This window comes from Moschus berezovskii, chromosome 28, assembly GCF_049115385.1.
Source record: "Moschus berezovskii isolate FMDL1 chromosome 28, NW_MosBer_1.0, whole genome shotgun sequence".
Lineage (NCBI taxonomy): Eukaryota > Metazoa > Chordata > Mammalia > Artiodactyla > Moschidae > Moschus > Moschus berezovskii.
Window position 1 is genome coordinate 3,368,760 of NC_142487.1, and position 15,813 is coordinate 3,384,572.

At 36.9% G+C, this 15,813-nt stretch overlaps 1 protein-coding gene across 3 annotated transcripts in view; it reads left to right on the forward strand.

Annotated features, from left to right (window-relative positions):
* Positions 1-15,813, forward strand: part of ESCO1 (establishment of sister chromatid cohesion N-acetyltransferase 1) — a 46,396-nt gene that overhangs the window by 4,729 nt on the left and 25,854 nt on the right. For all 3 annotated transcript variants that reach the window (XR_008684667.2, XR_008684666.2, XM_055417113.2), the window contains exons 2-7: positions 2,928-3,029; positions 6,080-6,182; positions 6,617-8,707; positions 12,138-12,252; positions 13,925-13,985; positions 15,285-15,399. Coding sequence is in view for 1 of the 3 variants with exons in the window: in XM_055417113.2 (XP_055273088.2) it covers positions 7,175-8,707; positions 12,138-12,252; positions 13,925-13,985; positions 15,285-15,399 (1,824 nt within the window). In the remaining 2 variants the exon portion in view is untranslated. The remainder of the gene's footprint in view (positions 1-2,927; positions 3,030-6,079; positions 6,183-6,616; positions 8,708-12,137; positions 12,253-13,924; positions 13,986-15,284; positions 15,400-15,813) is intronic.

The window sequence follows — 15,813 nt, forward strand, 5'->3', positions numbered from 1 at the left end:
GTTAGTTCAGGACTCAGAAGGTTGCTGAGAAAAGGTGCAGCTCTGGCATTTGGCTTACTCACAAGGTAAGCCAAAAGTTCATCCAGGAGTGATTTTTGCCTTCCAGGAGACATTCAGTATTGTCTGAGAATATGAATATATTTGATTGTAAGAACTGAGGGCAAAGTGCCACTGGTATCTAGTAGGTATAGACCAGGGATGCTACTGTTAAAACATCCTCCATGCCCACAACGCCATACTCCCTGTCAAAGATTTTTATTTGCTCCAAAATGTTAGTAGTGGCAAGATTGAAAACCTTACATCATAGTGACTGTATTGGCTGCTTTGGGGTCAGGAATCTCCTGGAGAGCACAGGGACAGGAGGTTCAGAATATAACTATTTATGAACTCCCTAAAGGCCCCCACCTTTGTTTTTTAAAGCAGGTACCTGCAGACATTGTGAATTTTCAGAAGAGGTTATGAACTTGACAATCCTCCAGTCTTAAACATAGAGTTTCCATATCGTCCAGCAGTTATATTCTTAGGTATATACCCAAGAGACTTGAAAACATATGTTCACATGATAACTCATTCAGGATTATTCAAAGCATTGCTCATGATAGCCAAAAGGTAGAATCATCCCATCAAACAATTTACCTACTGATGGATAGGTAAATTAAATGTGATATATTTATACAGTGAAATAGTGTTTGGACCAGCCTGTAAAGAACAAGATATTACAGATACATGCTGGAAACCTACTAAATGGAGAAGGAAATGGCAACCCACTCCAGTATTCTTGCCTGGGAAATCCCATGGACAGAGGAGCCTGATGGGCTACAGTCCATGGGATCATAAAAGAGTCAGACACGACTTAGCAACTAAACAACTCTGCTTGAGCCCTGAAAGTGTTAATGTTAAGTGAAAGAAGCCAGCCACAAAAGGCCACGTGTATTGATGATTTCATTTATATAAAATAGCCAGAATAGTGAAATCCATATCCACAGAAAGTGGATTTGTAACTATCAGGGACTGGAATGGGGTTGGGGATAGGGAATGACTGCGGATGGGCTTGGGGTGGTGAAAAGATTCTGGACTTAGTGACAATTATTATACAACTCTGAAGATACTAAAATCCACTAAATTGTATAATTAGGTGAATTTTATAGTCCATCTCAAATTATATCTCCGTTAAATTTTTTATTTTTATTCCTGATCACATTGCTTATTGGATCTTAGTTCCCTCATCAGGGATTGAACCTGGGCCCCTGGCAGTGAGAGCTTGGAATCTTAACCACTGGACTGGCAGAGAATTCCCAATTGTAAAATGATTTTTAAAATATCACTTTAAACTTAAACTATATTGGATGATGTAATCTAAATGTTTTAATGATTAAAATTTGAATATATTTTATTATAGCGTACAATTCAGAAATTGGACGTACTCTTAAATTCTCAGGTACTTTCTAACATGTGTCTTGTAAATTATCTTTCTATGTAAGTGTTGTGGATTTTCTGAAGTGATCGTTTTCTGTTAAGTTTATTATTGTTTTTTGGCCCCAATATTGATTTTATTAGAATTCTATTAAGAAGCTAGCTTTGGCTTGTGGAGGGATCTTGTCAATTTGTTAACAGGTGAGAGAATGCATTAGAAAGGGATGTTGTTAAGGTATATAATGCTAGGTTAATAATGATTTAACATATAGGGCAAACTAAAGTGAACTAATCCTTAGCATAGCTGAACAGGTGAGTGACAAATACTGTAGATTTGTGTATCAATTAACCCCTTTGTTCTGTTAGAGCCCAACTGCCAGATGTTAAAATATTTAGAAATTGGGAGGAAAAGATGTTAAGTAATTCATAATTTTTAAAATTAAAAATTTTAGTGCTTAAGTAATAAAGGACATTAAATGAGTTTTTTCAAGTTACTGTACCTCAGAGGTTTGTGTCTGTGTGTGTGCCTGCACAGTTGCTCAGTCTTGTCCAACTCTTTGCCACCCCATGGACTGTAGCCTACCAGGCTCCTCTGTCCATGGTATTTTTCGGGCAAGAATACTAGAGTGGGTTGCCATTTCCTACTCCAGGGCATCCTGACCCAAGGATCAAGCCTGTGTCTCTCTGCGTTTCTTGCTGGCAGATTCTTGAACACTGTGCCACCTGGGAAGATAAACTCTGAGGCTTAATCTTGGGTAAATCTGGGGCTTCCCAGAAAATTTAACTGTATGTATTAGTCAGTTATTGTTGTATGAGAAACTGCCCTACAACTCAGTGGTTTAAAACTGTGTAAGCAGTTGTTGATTACACATCTGCAAGCTGCTGTGGGTTAGGTGATTTATGTTAAAGTGACTTGAGTTAGGCTTTGCTGTGGGTGGGCTTGGTGCCTCATTAGGGGTTTGGCTCCGGTTTACTGTTTGTGTTTCTTCTGGGGCCTAAGCTGAAGAGGCAGCATCTACCTGTTGAAACTCTTCTCCTGGTAATGGCAGAGGTAGCAAGAGGGCAAGACCAATTGCACAAAGACACTTTAGATCTCGCTCTGTCTTTTCTGCTAACATCCCATAGGCCAAATCATCAGATGGCAAAGCTGTAGGGGCAGGGAAGAATGCTCTGTCCACTATGAGGCCAAAGTAAGACATATGGTCAAGCTGAGCCTCTGATGGGAAGGAAAATAATATACTCCTTTCATGGAGGTAGGGTTTGGAGTAGAAGGTAGTGATTATTTTCAGAGAAAAACCGAATTTGTTATATGGGAAATGAGATGTGACCATATTGAACTGCATGATTTTTGTATATCAAGTGAAAAATTGTCACTAAGCCATTGTTAGTCTAACTTAGTCCAAGTTGTTCTAATAGTTAATAGACAGTTAATAGATGATACTGTTTTTGTATTCTCATGTTTTTTAATACATTGTTTTACTTCAGCTATATAGAATTCTCTTTTTTTTTTTAAGATTAACAGCCAAACACATGGAAGTTATTACAAGCATCATTTATTAGAAGCATCATCTATCAACTTGAAGGAAAAAATTATATGTAATTTTCATTTCAATAAGGTAAGTAGCTTATATTGTTATAATTTAGTGCCTTCAAAGATAACTGGTCAGTATGCCAAATACACTTAAATATATTCAAAGAAATGTAACTTTTTTTGGACAAGATTATATGTTCACATAATAAAATGGAGTATACAGTGAAAAGTAAATTTTTTTTTCCCCATAATTCTTGCACTTGGTCCCATAGTTCTCTTTCTTGGAAGTCTTCACTGTTAACTAGTTTTTGTGCATCCTTCCAACCTATTGTGTGCACAGGCAAGCATACGTTTCTATACTTCCCTTCCTCCCACTGTCTTCCTTTTTTCTTTTTATGACAAGGGGAAGTCCGCGCTGTTATGCACCTTGCTTTATTTGGTTTAACAGTGTTTCTCGGTTATAGGTCCATATCAGTTACTTACAGTTCTCTTTTTTGGGCAGATTTATTAAAGCATCAGTTCAGTTCACTTCAGTTGCTCAGTCATGTCCGATTCTTTGCGACCCCATGAATCACAGCATGCCAGGCCTCCCTGTCCATCACCAACTCCCAGAGTTCATTCAAACTCATGTCCATCGAGTGGGTGATGCCATCCATCCATCTCATTCTCTGTCGTCCCCTTCTCCTCCCGCCCCCAATCCCTCCCAGCATCAGAGTCTTTTCCAGTGAGTCAACTCGTCACATGAGGTGGCCACAGTATTGGAGTTTCAGCTTTAGCATCAGTCCTTCTAATGAACACCCAAGACTGATCTCCTCTAGAATGGACTGGTTGGATCTCCTTGCAGTCCAAGGGACTCTCAAGAGTCTTCTCCAGCACCACAGTTCAAAAACATCAATTCTTCGGCGATCAGCTTTCTTCACAGTCCAACTCTCACATCCATACGTGACCACGGGAAAAACCATAGCCTTGACTAGACGGACCTTGGTTGGCAAAGTAATGTCTCTGCTTTTTAATATGCTATCTAGGTTGGTCATAACTTTCCTTCCAAGGAGTAAGCGTCTTTTAATTTCATGGCTGCAATCAGCATCTGCAGTGATTTTGGAGCCCAAAAAAACAAAGTCTGACACTGTTTCCACTGTTTCCCCATCTATTTCCCATGAAGTGATGGGACCAGATGCCATGATCTTTGTTTTCTGAATGTTGAGCTTCAAGCCAACCTTTTCACTCTCCTCTTTCACTTTCATCAAGAGGCTTTTGAGTTCCTCTTCACTTTCTGCCATAAGGGTGGTGTCATCTGCATATCTGAGTTTATTGATATTTCTTCCGGCAATCTTGATTCCAGCTTGTGCTTCTTCCAGCCCAGCGTTCCTCATGATGTACTCTGCATATAAGTTAAATAAGCAGGGTGACAATATACAACCTTGACGTACTCCTTTTCCTATTTGGAACCAGTCTTGTTCCATGTCCAGTTCTAACTGTTGCTTCCTGACCTGCATACAGGTTTCTCAAGAGGCAGGTCAGGTGGTCTGGGATTCCCATCTCTTTCAGAATGTTCCACAGTCTATTGTGATCCACACAGTCAAAGGCTTTGGCATAGTCAATGAAGCAGAAATAGATGTTTTTCTGGAACTCTCTTACTTTCTCCATGATCCAGAGGATGTTGGCAATTTGATCTCTGGTGCCTCTGTCTTTTCTAAAACCTGCTTGAACATCTGGAAGTTCACGGTTCTCGTATTGCTGAAGCCTGGCTTGAAGAATTTTGAGCATGACTTTACTAGCATGTGAGATGAGTGCAATTGTGCGGTAGTCTGAGCATCCTTTGGCATTGCCTTTCTTTGGGATTGGAATGAAGACTGACCTTTTCCAGTCCTGTGGCCATTGCTGAGTTTTCCAAATTTGCTGGCATATTGAGTGCAGCACTTTCACAGCATCATCTTTCAGGATTTGAAATAGCTCAACTGGAATTCCATCGCCTCCACTAGCTTTGTTCATAGTGATGCTTTCTAAGGCCCACTTGACTTCACATTCCAGGATGTCTGGCTCTAGGTGAGTGGTCACACCATCGTGACTGTCTTGTTGTGTGTGTAATAAATGGCAGCCTTTTAAAGTGCACAGTTTGGTGGATTTTGACAGATGTGCACATTCTTGTAACTACCATCACAGTCACGGTAGAGACCACTTCCCTTACCTCTCCCTCTCTCCACTCCTATCCCAGGCAGTGGCTCATCTATTTTCTGTTACTATAGATAAGTTTGCCTTTTCTAGAATTTTATAGAAGTAAAATTCTTTGTGTACTGTTTGTGTCTAGCCCTTTTCATTCAGCATCATGATTGTGAAGTTCATTCATGTGGTTCCAGGCACTTTGTTCCTTTTGATTGCTGAGTGTTCTGTTGTACTGAAACTCCATATTTTTGTTTCCCTATTCACCCGGGTAATAATTGGGATGGCTGTGTGGGGATCTTTCCCCTTTTGTGAGTCCCATTTTCTCCCCATCTCATGGTACTGCCCATTTCTGCTTCTTGAGGGATTCTCTGGTTTAAGCAGAGTTGCTTCTCTCTTGGCTTTCCTCAATTTCCAGTTTAGGATCAGGTTTCTTTGAGTTTGGAGGTTATTTGTCCTTCTTTGTAGCTTCTGTACTTTTAATTTTTATCATTTACACTTTTGTTCTTTGTCCTCTGGATTTATGGTTTTGTCTTGCTTCATTTTAATCTATTGCTTTTTTTTTTTTCAAGTATTACGTGAGAGTAGACATAAATGTTGTGTATATAAATGCCTTTTTAACTATGTGTCACTATTTTTCTATGAATATAATTATTTACGTGCACTATTTTTCCTCAAAGTAGGATTTTGCTTTACTAGCTTAACCACTGTATGTATGTATTATGATTTTTTTTGTAGTACAAAGTTTTTCTAAAATGTAAAATTGAAATAGAAAAGCTTACTTCATTGAATGCATGTGCCATAGTTTACGTCAGATTAGAAATACTATACTTAAGTGTTATGTGTAAATGGAGCTCTGAAAACTAATGTTAGGACAGGGTAAAATTATGGAGTATAGATTAATATATCAATTAATAGATGAGATGTAAATACATCTATGTAATTTATAAACATTTCTCAAAATTTTACTTTTAGGTGCTGTATAATGTGTTAAAAGGAAATTATAAGGAATGATTTTGTCAAATTCTTATGAGTTATGGTGGCTGAAAGATCAAATGTTTCTTGTGGGAAAGGAAATGTAAGTAACCTCAAGGAGTAGATTGATTTTCATCTATTCTCTGTTTATTTAAGACAGGTTTTCGGTTTATAAGACTATACTTAGGATACTTTTTTCTGTTAGCCTTAAGTATGCTGCCCCTTCAGCTTGGCCCCAGAAAAAACACAAACAGTAAAATGGAGCCAAACCCCTAATGAGGCACCAAGCCCACCCACACCCACAGCAAAGCCTAACCTGTCCCCTTAACATGAATCACCTAACCCACAGCAGCTTACAGATGTGTAACCAACAACAATTGCTTATACAGTTTTAAAGTGTATTCTAAGTATACACACTAAGTAATTGAAAGAGAGAAGTAACGTTTTTTGTAAGTTGTGGTTATTTCTTTATAGTGTTAGCATTGCCAAATTTCTTGGATTGTACAAAATTTAATGTTTGTTTTTTTATTTTTCCAGAAATGGCAGCACAAAAGGAAATCTATATTAATAGAGTATTTTATTAAACGGAAGTGGTTAAATAAGAACGTTAAATCAACAGACTCAGCAAACAAGGAAAGAAACGTGTTATCTGTAAGACATGTTTCTAATGAATCAAAGTCCAATAACTGTAGACTTCAGAAGAAAAAAATTTTCAAAAACTTTGTCAAAACAGACAGGTCAGTGATAAATAACTTCTCCAGTCATAGGGCTAGGCCTGAAAACGAATTTAATTGAAACATTAACAAAACAGAACAAACTTGAATTAAAATTTTTGTCATAAAAAGTTCTGAAAATATCAGCTTAGATTTAAATTTTCCTCAAATCTCTATTGCCTTGTCCAAAGTAAAGCAAGTATCATTCCGCCTTCATGCCATAAAGATGACAGAAATCTTAGCAGACTAGTACTTTTGTTGAAAATGTGTATCAGTTGATCTTTTAGACTTGCTCAGTAATAATACTAGACATTCAGCATTTATTATTTACTAGGACACAAAAATTTCAAAAATACTCAGAAAAGGAGGACCTTACTCAGGAATGATGTCCATTCAGGAGAAATCAAAAGAAAATTCCTCCAGTGTTATTAAAAAGAATGAAGATAAGAATTTAGAAACACAAGTTCAAGGTTCTCAAAAGAATCTAGCAAAAAAATCAGATCCAAAGGAAGCTATAAAATCACTGGTTAAATCTTCCAATGAAAGTAAAGTAAATCAGCCTGAATTGGGAACATGCATGAGCACAAGGTCAGCATCCAGTGATAAAAAAGCCAGTAAATCTACGAATAAAAATATGGTGACTGTAAAGGGACATTCACAACAAGAATCTGCAAAACAGAAGAAAATATCTCAGAAAAAATCAGTGCACGAAACCCCTAAATCAAATGAACATCTGAACCGGAGATCACAAAGACTGCAACAGTTAACAGAGGTTTCAACACGGTCTCTGCGTAGTAGAGAAATTCAGGGTCAGGCTCAAGCAGTTAAACAGAGTTTGCTACCAACAAAAAAAGAGCACTGTAGCAATACTCAGAGTAAATCTAATAAAGCTAAAACAAATCAGAAACATGTGAAAAGAAAAGTATTGGAAATAAAGTCTGATTCTAAAGAGGAAGAAAATTCTGTAACTAATGAAGCGATCAATTCCCCCAAAGGAAAAAAGCGTAAAGTGGAGCATCAGATGGCTTATACTTCTAGTTCTCAGTGCATAAAAGGATCTGAAAAATGTTTGCAGAATACCAGAAAAGAAGAAACAAAATCTTCTTCTGAGATAAAAAGATCCAAAGTGGCTACTTCAGTGGTCTCTAAAAAGAATGAGATGAAGAAGTCAGTTCACACACAAATGAATACTAGTGCAAAATCCCAAAAAAGTCCACAGCCATCAGTGCCTGAACAAACTGTAGACAATGGGCTGGAGCAAGCAGGAACAAGCAAACGCGGGAGCATTCTCCAGCTCTGTGAAGAAATTGCTGGTGAAATTGAGTCAGATACTGTAGAGGTAAAAAAGGAATCTTCACAAATGGAAAATGTAAAGGAGGAGAAGCCTACAGAAATAAAATTGGAAGAGACAGAGACTGAAAGACAAATACTTCATCAGAAGGAAACGAATCAGGACGTTCAATGTAATCGTTTCTTCCCCAGTAGAAAAACAAAGCCTGTGAAATGTATACTAAATGGAATAAACAACTCAACTAAAAAGAACTCCAACTGGACTAAAATTAAACTCTCAAAATTTAACTCTGTGCAGCAAAATAAATTAGACTCTCAATTTTCCCCTAAATTGGCCTTATTACGAACCAGTTTTTCACTACCTGCGTTAGAAACGCATCAGCAAGTGACTCAAAGTACATTTTTAGGGTCAAAACCATATGGTGATAAAAATAAAGCCTGCCAGCAGGAAGAAGTGAAAGAAGTTAATTCTGAAGATGTTAAACCTAATGATATTGCAGTTGAAATGAAGAAGATCCCCAAAAAGGCTCCTGAAAATTGTCATTTGGGTAATCAGATAAAACCACCTCCTGACCAACCATTGGATAAGCAGAAGAAAGATTCTTTTGAATCAACACCAGAGAAGGTAATCTATTTTCATTATATACCTGGAGGTGTCTGAGTATTTTCTGATAAGAATTAAGTGTTTATAACATACTTTAGCGTAAGAATTAAGTTGTAGAAGATGGAAGAGTCATTTGGTAAGGAATTAGTGAGTTTCATTAACCCAGTTTTGTAGTGAGTGATAGAACTTACTGACTCCTTTAGATGGCTCATATTTACATGAATGCTTGTCATCATTTCCTTATTTTCACCCTTCATTTTTATTTTATATGAAGTACAAACTTGTCAAATTGTAGCTTTTCATTTCATCACACTGGTTTGATTCCTATTTCTATTAATTATAACCGAAGAAACTTTCATAGTGAGTGACTAAAATGTGGAACTTGAAATTGGGCTCAGTTCTGATCAAGTTATTAAAATAACTTCATCTGGCACAAGGCAGCTTTTCAGCACCTGATAAAACTTGAATATTTCTAGCAGGGATGCCTTTTGCTTTGACTTATGCAGCCATTTTGAACAGTTGGCAAATAAAATGCCTGAAGGATGTAAATAATTCAGCCCTCAGGCTAAGAATAAAATTGTAGTGGCCAAAAATTTTGTAAATGGGGAAGTAAATTGAAAAACAGAATCTAAAAAGCTAGAAGAAACTTGATTACCTAAGAAGTAGTTTTGAAACTTCATAAAAGCAGCTGAACCATTTCTTTCCAAATTAAGATGTAGTTAAAATATCAAAATATAAAATCAATAGGCAGAACTTTAGCACTCTATAATACTGATTTTTAAAACTCCACCAATTTTGTTTCAGTTATTTAATTTTATAATGAGAAAGCTGAGAGCAGTAGAAGAATGTGGGTTAGGCCATGTGTTTGGTGACACAAATAGATTTGAATTGAGATGTCCTGATTTTCAGTCCTTAATTCTTTCTACAGTGACATACTCTGGGTATAAGAAGATCATTTGAGGAAAAAAATCATGAATAGAGGGGGAAAAAGTCACTTTAAAGTTTTACAAGTGATTTAAAGTTCTCTTTCAAGGCATTTAGGTCTAGAAGTAAATTTGAGTGAGTAAGGAGTCAGGGTTTGTGTCAGAAGCCCCCAAAATAGACCACTGTTTATTCTCATTGATACATGGGTATTTTAATAGTTGTAAAAAAATATACACGCTTTATTTATGTTTCCTCTGTGAAAGGCCTTTTATATTGTTTCCAGCTTTTCCCTGGTACCAACAATGTGATTACTATCATAAGAGTGGTTAGGAGACGTGGTGGTGAACATATCATTTCAAGACTTACCGAGTGTGTGCTGCATTCGAGACACCGTGCTGATAAGACCATAGAAGATGGTCTGTGTGCTGCCTTTAATAAACGTGCATTGTCCTGGTCACTCAGAGATTTCTCTTCTTCCCATAAATACTAAGATGTTTAGTGAAGCCATCATAATAGCTTTGTTTAATGAACACTGCTTCCTTGTTAGGCAAAGGGGAACTTCATATAATCGTCACCACATTCTGCAGCATGTGTTCTATTACTGTCCACGTATTACAGGTGAGAAGAGTGAGGCTTAGAGATCTGTGTAACACGTAAGTGATGGAGCCGGGCTTTAAACTGAGACTGACTGGCTTCAGAATTTGGCTGGATTTATACTTGGGGAAGTAGAAGAGTGTAAAGAAGCAAACCTTAGGCCATTTGAAAACTTTTTCTGTGGCTGTCTGTAATTTTTCTTCTTTTTATTATATGGTGTCAGTCTCAAAAGTACTGAAAAATGATGATGGTTGGTAAGGCTAAGCCTCTGACTGATAGGCCTTCTGAATTCTTTGGGCTGAATTTAAAGTATTTGGATTTTATGAATTTTAAAGCTCAATTATTTTATGATTTTTTTTTTAAACTAGTAATTCTAGCTTCCTAATGGAGATTGATTACTAGCATGTCTTAATTTTTATTGTTTTAAATTTTTCTGCCTTTTAATGACAAAAATGTTCATATTTCAAAAATGTAATGTTCAAGAATAATGTTATGTGTTCTTTGTAACAGTTACAATACAGATAGATACAGACACACACACAAAAGTTATCTGTTCACCACCACATTTCCATTCCTCTGAGATAGCTGACGTTTGAGTTCGCACTATTTTCCTTTGTTAGTTATTGAGTATCTACTTTGACAGAGTTCTGATTTAGGAGCTCTTAGAAATACAAGGATAAACAATAAGTCTTTGCTCCTAAGAATATTAGGTGATTAAAAAATATATACTTGAAACTATATACTTAAGTATATATATACAAAAATATATTTACATATATGCATATGTACTTAAGAGTATATAGGAGATTAATAAAAAAATAACTAATTCAAAATAGAAAGTGATAAGGGCATGAAAGATGAATGAAGTCATTGGGAAATTTGGGGAATGGGAACGGGGAATTTGGGGAAAAGGAATGGAAAACTTGGAGGAGATTTCATGGAAGGGGTTAATATTTAATGACTTGAGTTTATACAGGAGTAAGGTTTGGCCACCTCATGCGATGAGTTGACTCACTGGAAAAGACTCTGATGCTGGGAAGGATTGGGGGCGGGAGGAGAAGGGGATGACAGAGAGTGAGATGGCTGGATGGCATCACGGACTCGATGGACATGAGGTTGAGTGTACTCCGGGAGTTGTTGATGGACAGGGAGGCCTGGCGTGCTGTGATTCATGGGGTCGCAGAGAGTCGGACACGACTGAGCAACTGAACTGACCTGAACTGAAGGTGTTTTAGGTTAGCACTGTTCAGCAGAGATAGAGAGTGAGCCACATAAATTGTTTAAGAATGTCTGCTAGCCACATTTTAAAAAATTGGTAAAGTTAATACATTTTACTTGTCATGTAAAAATAATGGTTCGATGCGTCATGAGTTTTAAAAATTGAGGTGTTTTACTTTTTTTTTTTGGCACTAATACCTCAAAATCTGGTAGGTGATTTACATCTGCTGCTGCTGACGGAGAAGGCAATGGCAAGCCACTCCAGTACTCTTGCCTAGAAAATCCCACGGACGGAGGAGCCTGGTAGGCTGCAGTCAAATCTGGTAGGTGATTTACATCTGCAGTAAATCACAGGTCAGTCATATCACATTTTAAGTGCCCAACAGTGAGCTGTGGCACTGGCTATTGTAATGGACAGTGAGACTTAGGTAGATGAAACCCAGAAAAAGCATAGAGCCAGCAGATATGGAGTGTATCTGTGGCAGAGGTAAAGTTTTCAGTCTAGCATGAAGGGGAATAGTAAGAGTTGATGCTGAGAGGGAGGGTAGCGTGTAGGGAGATCATAGACTTTTTTAAGGCATATTTTGTGTGAATTACTCCATATATGATCTTAAATTTTCTTAGTATAGTGCTAAAATTCACTGAAAATATTGTAGTAAGACCCAAAGGTTGATGCAAAAGTTGAATATTAACATTTTGAATTATATGTGCTTAGAGTTGCAGCCTGTGTTTGGAATCTAAGCTTGAAAACAATCCAGTGGAAAATGCCACTACTGTCTCAACTCTGCTCAGTCAAGCAAAAATCGATACAGGAGAGAATAAATTTCCAGGTAATACTGTGAAAGTATTGTTTAGATTTCACAGTGGTCAGAGATTTTTCTGTCAGCCTAACAGAAGACTATATCCACTATCAAATAAACCTGTTAAATCCTTCTTTTAACCATTGCTTGTGTTTTTCAAATCTGTGATGATAACTGTTCTTTGAAGAGGGAGAATTATCTGTTGATTGGGTTGTATACAGTACTTAAGGTGATTCTTTAACTCCCTACCAAAACTACTTTGCTTTTAAATCTTTTGTTTGTGAACTTACTTTCTGAAGAAGTGTTATTTAATGAATTGCTTAAAATAATGATGGCAGTTTATTTTTCAAGTATAAATGACTAGTTTACCAGGTTCTTATCTTTAACCCTTAATTACTCAGTTTTCCATCTTAGTAATTGTATCTTTGAATTAAATCAGTTCTTATAGTCTGTTCACTTTTACCATAAAAAACTTTATTTTTGTAACCTAATGAATATTTTGAGGGTAATTCCCTGGCAGTCTAGTGGTTAGGACTCAGTGCTTTTTCTGCAGGGGCACGAGTTCCGTCCCTCGTTTATGGAATTAAGATCCCACAAGCTGAATGGCGTGGCCAAAAAAATTGGGCAATATATTCTTTGAACTCTTGAATAGGGATTTGTTCACCTATATCAGATGAAGCACCAGGAGATACAGAAAAGAAATTCCTAAATATTGAGTTCATATAATTGATTGCATTGCATATGCCATTTAACCTTTTCACTTAGGAGTGCTTAGTTGCTAAGGTGTGTTTGACTCTTGTGCCCCAGCAGGCTCCTTGTCCATGGAATTTCCCTGACCCACCAGGGATGCCCTTAGTGGGGAAGGAGAAGTATAATATGAGTACCAGAAATGCATTGATTTGTTAGAAAATTAATTGTTATTGCATTATTTGATTAGTAATATGATTAAAGGACTTCCCTGGTGGCTCAGTGATAATCTGCCAGGAGACGTGGATTTGATCCCTGGGTTAGGAAGATCCCCTGGAGAAGGAAATAGCAGCCCACTCCAGTAATCTTGCCTGGGAAATTCTGTGACAGAGGGGCCTGGCGGGCAACAATCCATGGAGACAAGAGAGTCAGACACTACTTAGCACTTAAACCACCACCAGTGTGATTAAAACTCCAGAGACTACAGGTTTTTTTAAGCTAATGTTTTCCTTTATTTCTTTTAGAGACTGAATAATTATGAAAGCATTATTATGAACAATTATAAAAGCATTTAAACAATTTCCTTTATTGTTCAGTGCTAGTAATTATCAGAGAAGGAAATGGCAACCCACTCCAGTGTTCTTGCCTTGAGAATCCCAGGGATGGGGGAGCCTGGTGGGCTGCCATCTATGGGGTCGCACAGAGTCGGACACGACTGAAATGACTTAGCTTAGCAGCAGTAATTACTGCTGAAACTAGTGACACACTGTTAATCTACCATTAGATCTCTCTGCAGCTCTGTAGAGCTTTTTTTTTTTTCTTTTTCTGTAGAGATTTTTGCCTCTTCTCTGAAGAGAAATTCCTAGAAAGGTGACTCTAATTTTATCAAATGGTATTTATTAAAAATAAAACATTTAGTGCACTGAGGTTGTTTTTCTTCATGATCATTTTTAACTGTTAGGTGGAAGGCTAATACAAAGTTTAGTACATAACCCATCTTTTTATTAAATCACAGGTTCAGTTCCCAAACAGCACAGTATATTCTGTAATCAGACATCTAAGACGAGTGATAACAGGTAAGGTATTAATTTAATGTAAGTATAAGAACTTAAGGATTTTATACTTGTAAGTTTTGAGTTTGGGGAATTTTTTCCCTTGAAAGATTGCATTAGTAATCATCAATTTTTCACACAGATGTGATAGAAATTCTGTTTTTAGTGTACTTTTTTTTCTGTGTCTACACGTAGTGTTTTGCAGATTTTAGTTTTTTCTCAATGTGTTATGGAAGATAGAAAAGATATTTTCTACCTTCCTCATTCTTTTAAATTCTGTATTAGATTTCACTATGCACATGTTCCATTGTTTATTAACAGTTCTCTATTGAAACCTTGGTTGTTTCTAGTTTATTTCTGTCAGAAAAAAAAGTCCTGCAATAAACACTTATCTTTGTCCGCTTATGTGGCTCTATCTAGGATAAATTCATAGCTATAGGATTTAACCTGCCTTTCCAAATTTCCTTGCAAAGTGGTTGAGTGTTATACTCCCAGCAACAATATATGAGAATGCTCCTTTTGCCCAAAAAGCCTCTTGATATATATTCAGTTCAGTTCAGTCGCTCAGTCGTGTCCGACTCTCCGCGACCCCATGAATCACAGCATGCCAGGCCTCCCTGTCCATCACCAACTCCCGGAGTACACTCAAACTCATGTCCACAGAGTCGGTGATGCCATCCAGCCATCTCATTCTCAGTCGTCCCCTTCTCCTCCTGCCCCCAACCTTTCCCAGCATCAGAGTCTTTTCCAGTGAGTCAACTCTTCGCATGAGGTGGCCAAAGTATTGCAGTTTCAGCTTTAGCATCAGTCCCTCCAATGAACACCCAGGATTGATCTCCTTTAGAATGGACTGGTTGGATCTCCTTGCAGTATAAGGGACTCTCAAGAGTCTTCTCCAACACCACAGTTCAAAAGCATCGATTCTTCGGCGATCATTAGCAACATGTAAAAGTGTTTCAGTAGATTAAAAGCTTTTTGTTCTGTCTTTACTTTCAAAATAAATTAGTATGACTTTTTTGCTTTACTGATTGCTGGAAAAAGTATTTAGGACAAACTGTAGTGACTCAAATTGCTGAAACTGACTTAAAACTTATTCATACTATGGTAGGTACTACATTTTTTTGTTTTTATGTTGCAAATGAGTTGTTTCTTTGGGCTTCCTTTTGGTTTTTAAAAGGTTATTTCCCTGCCCCCACACCCCTTGGAATTTTATTTGTCACAGTGTTGTATAGAAAATACTAAGTATTTTTCTACCAGTGATTTGAAATGATATGGATCTATAAAATTTAATAGTTGTTTGGTTGGTTGGTTGTTTTTTAAAAGGGAGATACCAACAAATCATTCTTGGCCCAAGTGTAATTCCCATTTGGAGATAACAATTCCAAAAGACTTGAAACTAAAAGAAGCAGAGAAAGCTGATGAAAAACAGTTGATCATAGTAAGTATACAGCTTGACCTTTTAGCTAAAATGTTGTTACCCCATCGTATTTATGCACGTTGTCAAGGAATAAGTTCATTTTTTTCCCCATAGAGCCTTTTTGTCACTGTAATTCTTCATTATGGAAATATTCTTGGTATTATGACAGCCACTCTCTCAGTGATTCCATCCTATAACAATAAAAGTTCAAATTTCCTTACTTCTAGTTTTATTTACCATAGATTGATACTTTAGTTCACATTATTTTCTTAAATGTGTCATTTGATCACTACCTTCTTTTAGTAGTTGGTTTAAATTTTAAAATAACGTGGAGCTTAATAAACACAGATGATTTTAAATATGTGTATTTTAGTATATGGTGTAATTGTAAAACTACATTTTACAGGAAGATAAACCAGTAGTTAATTTGAAATA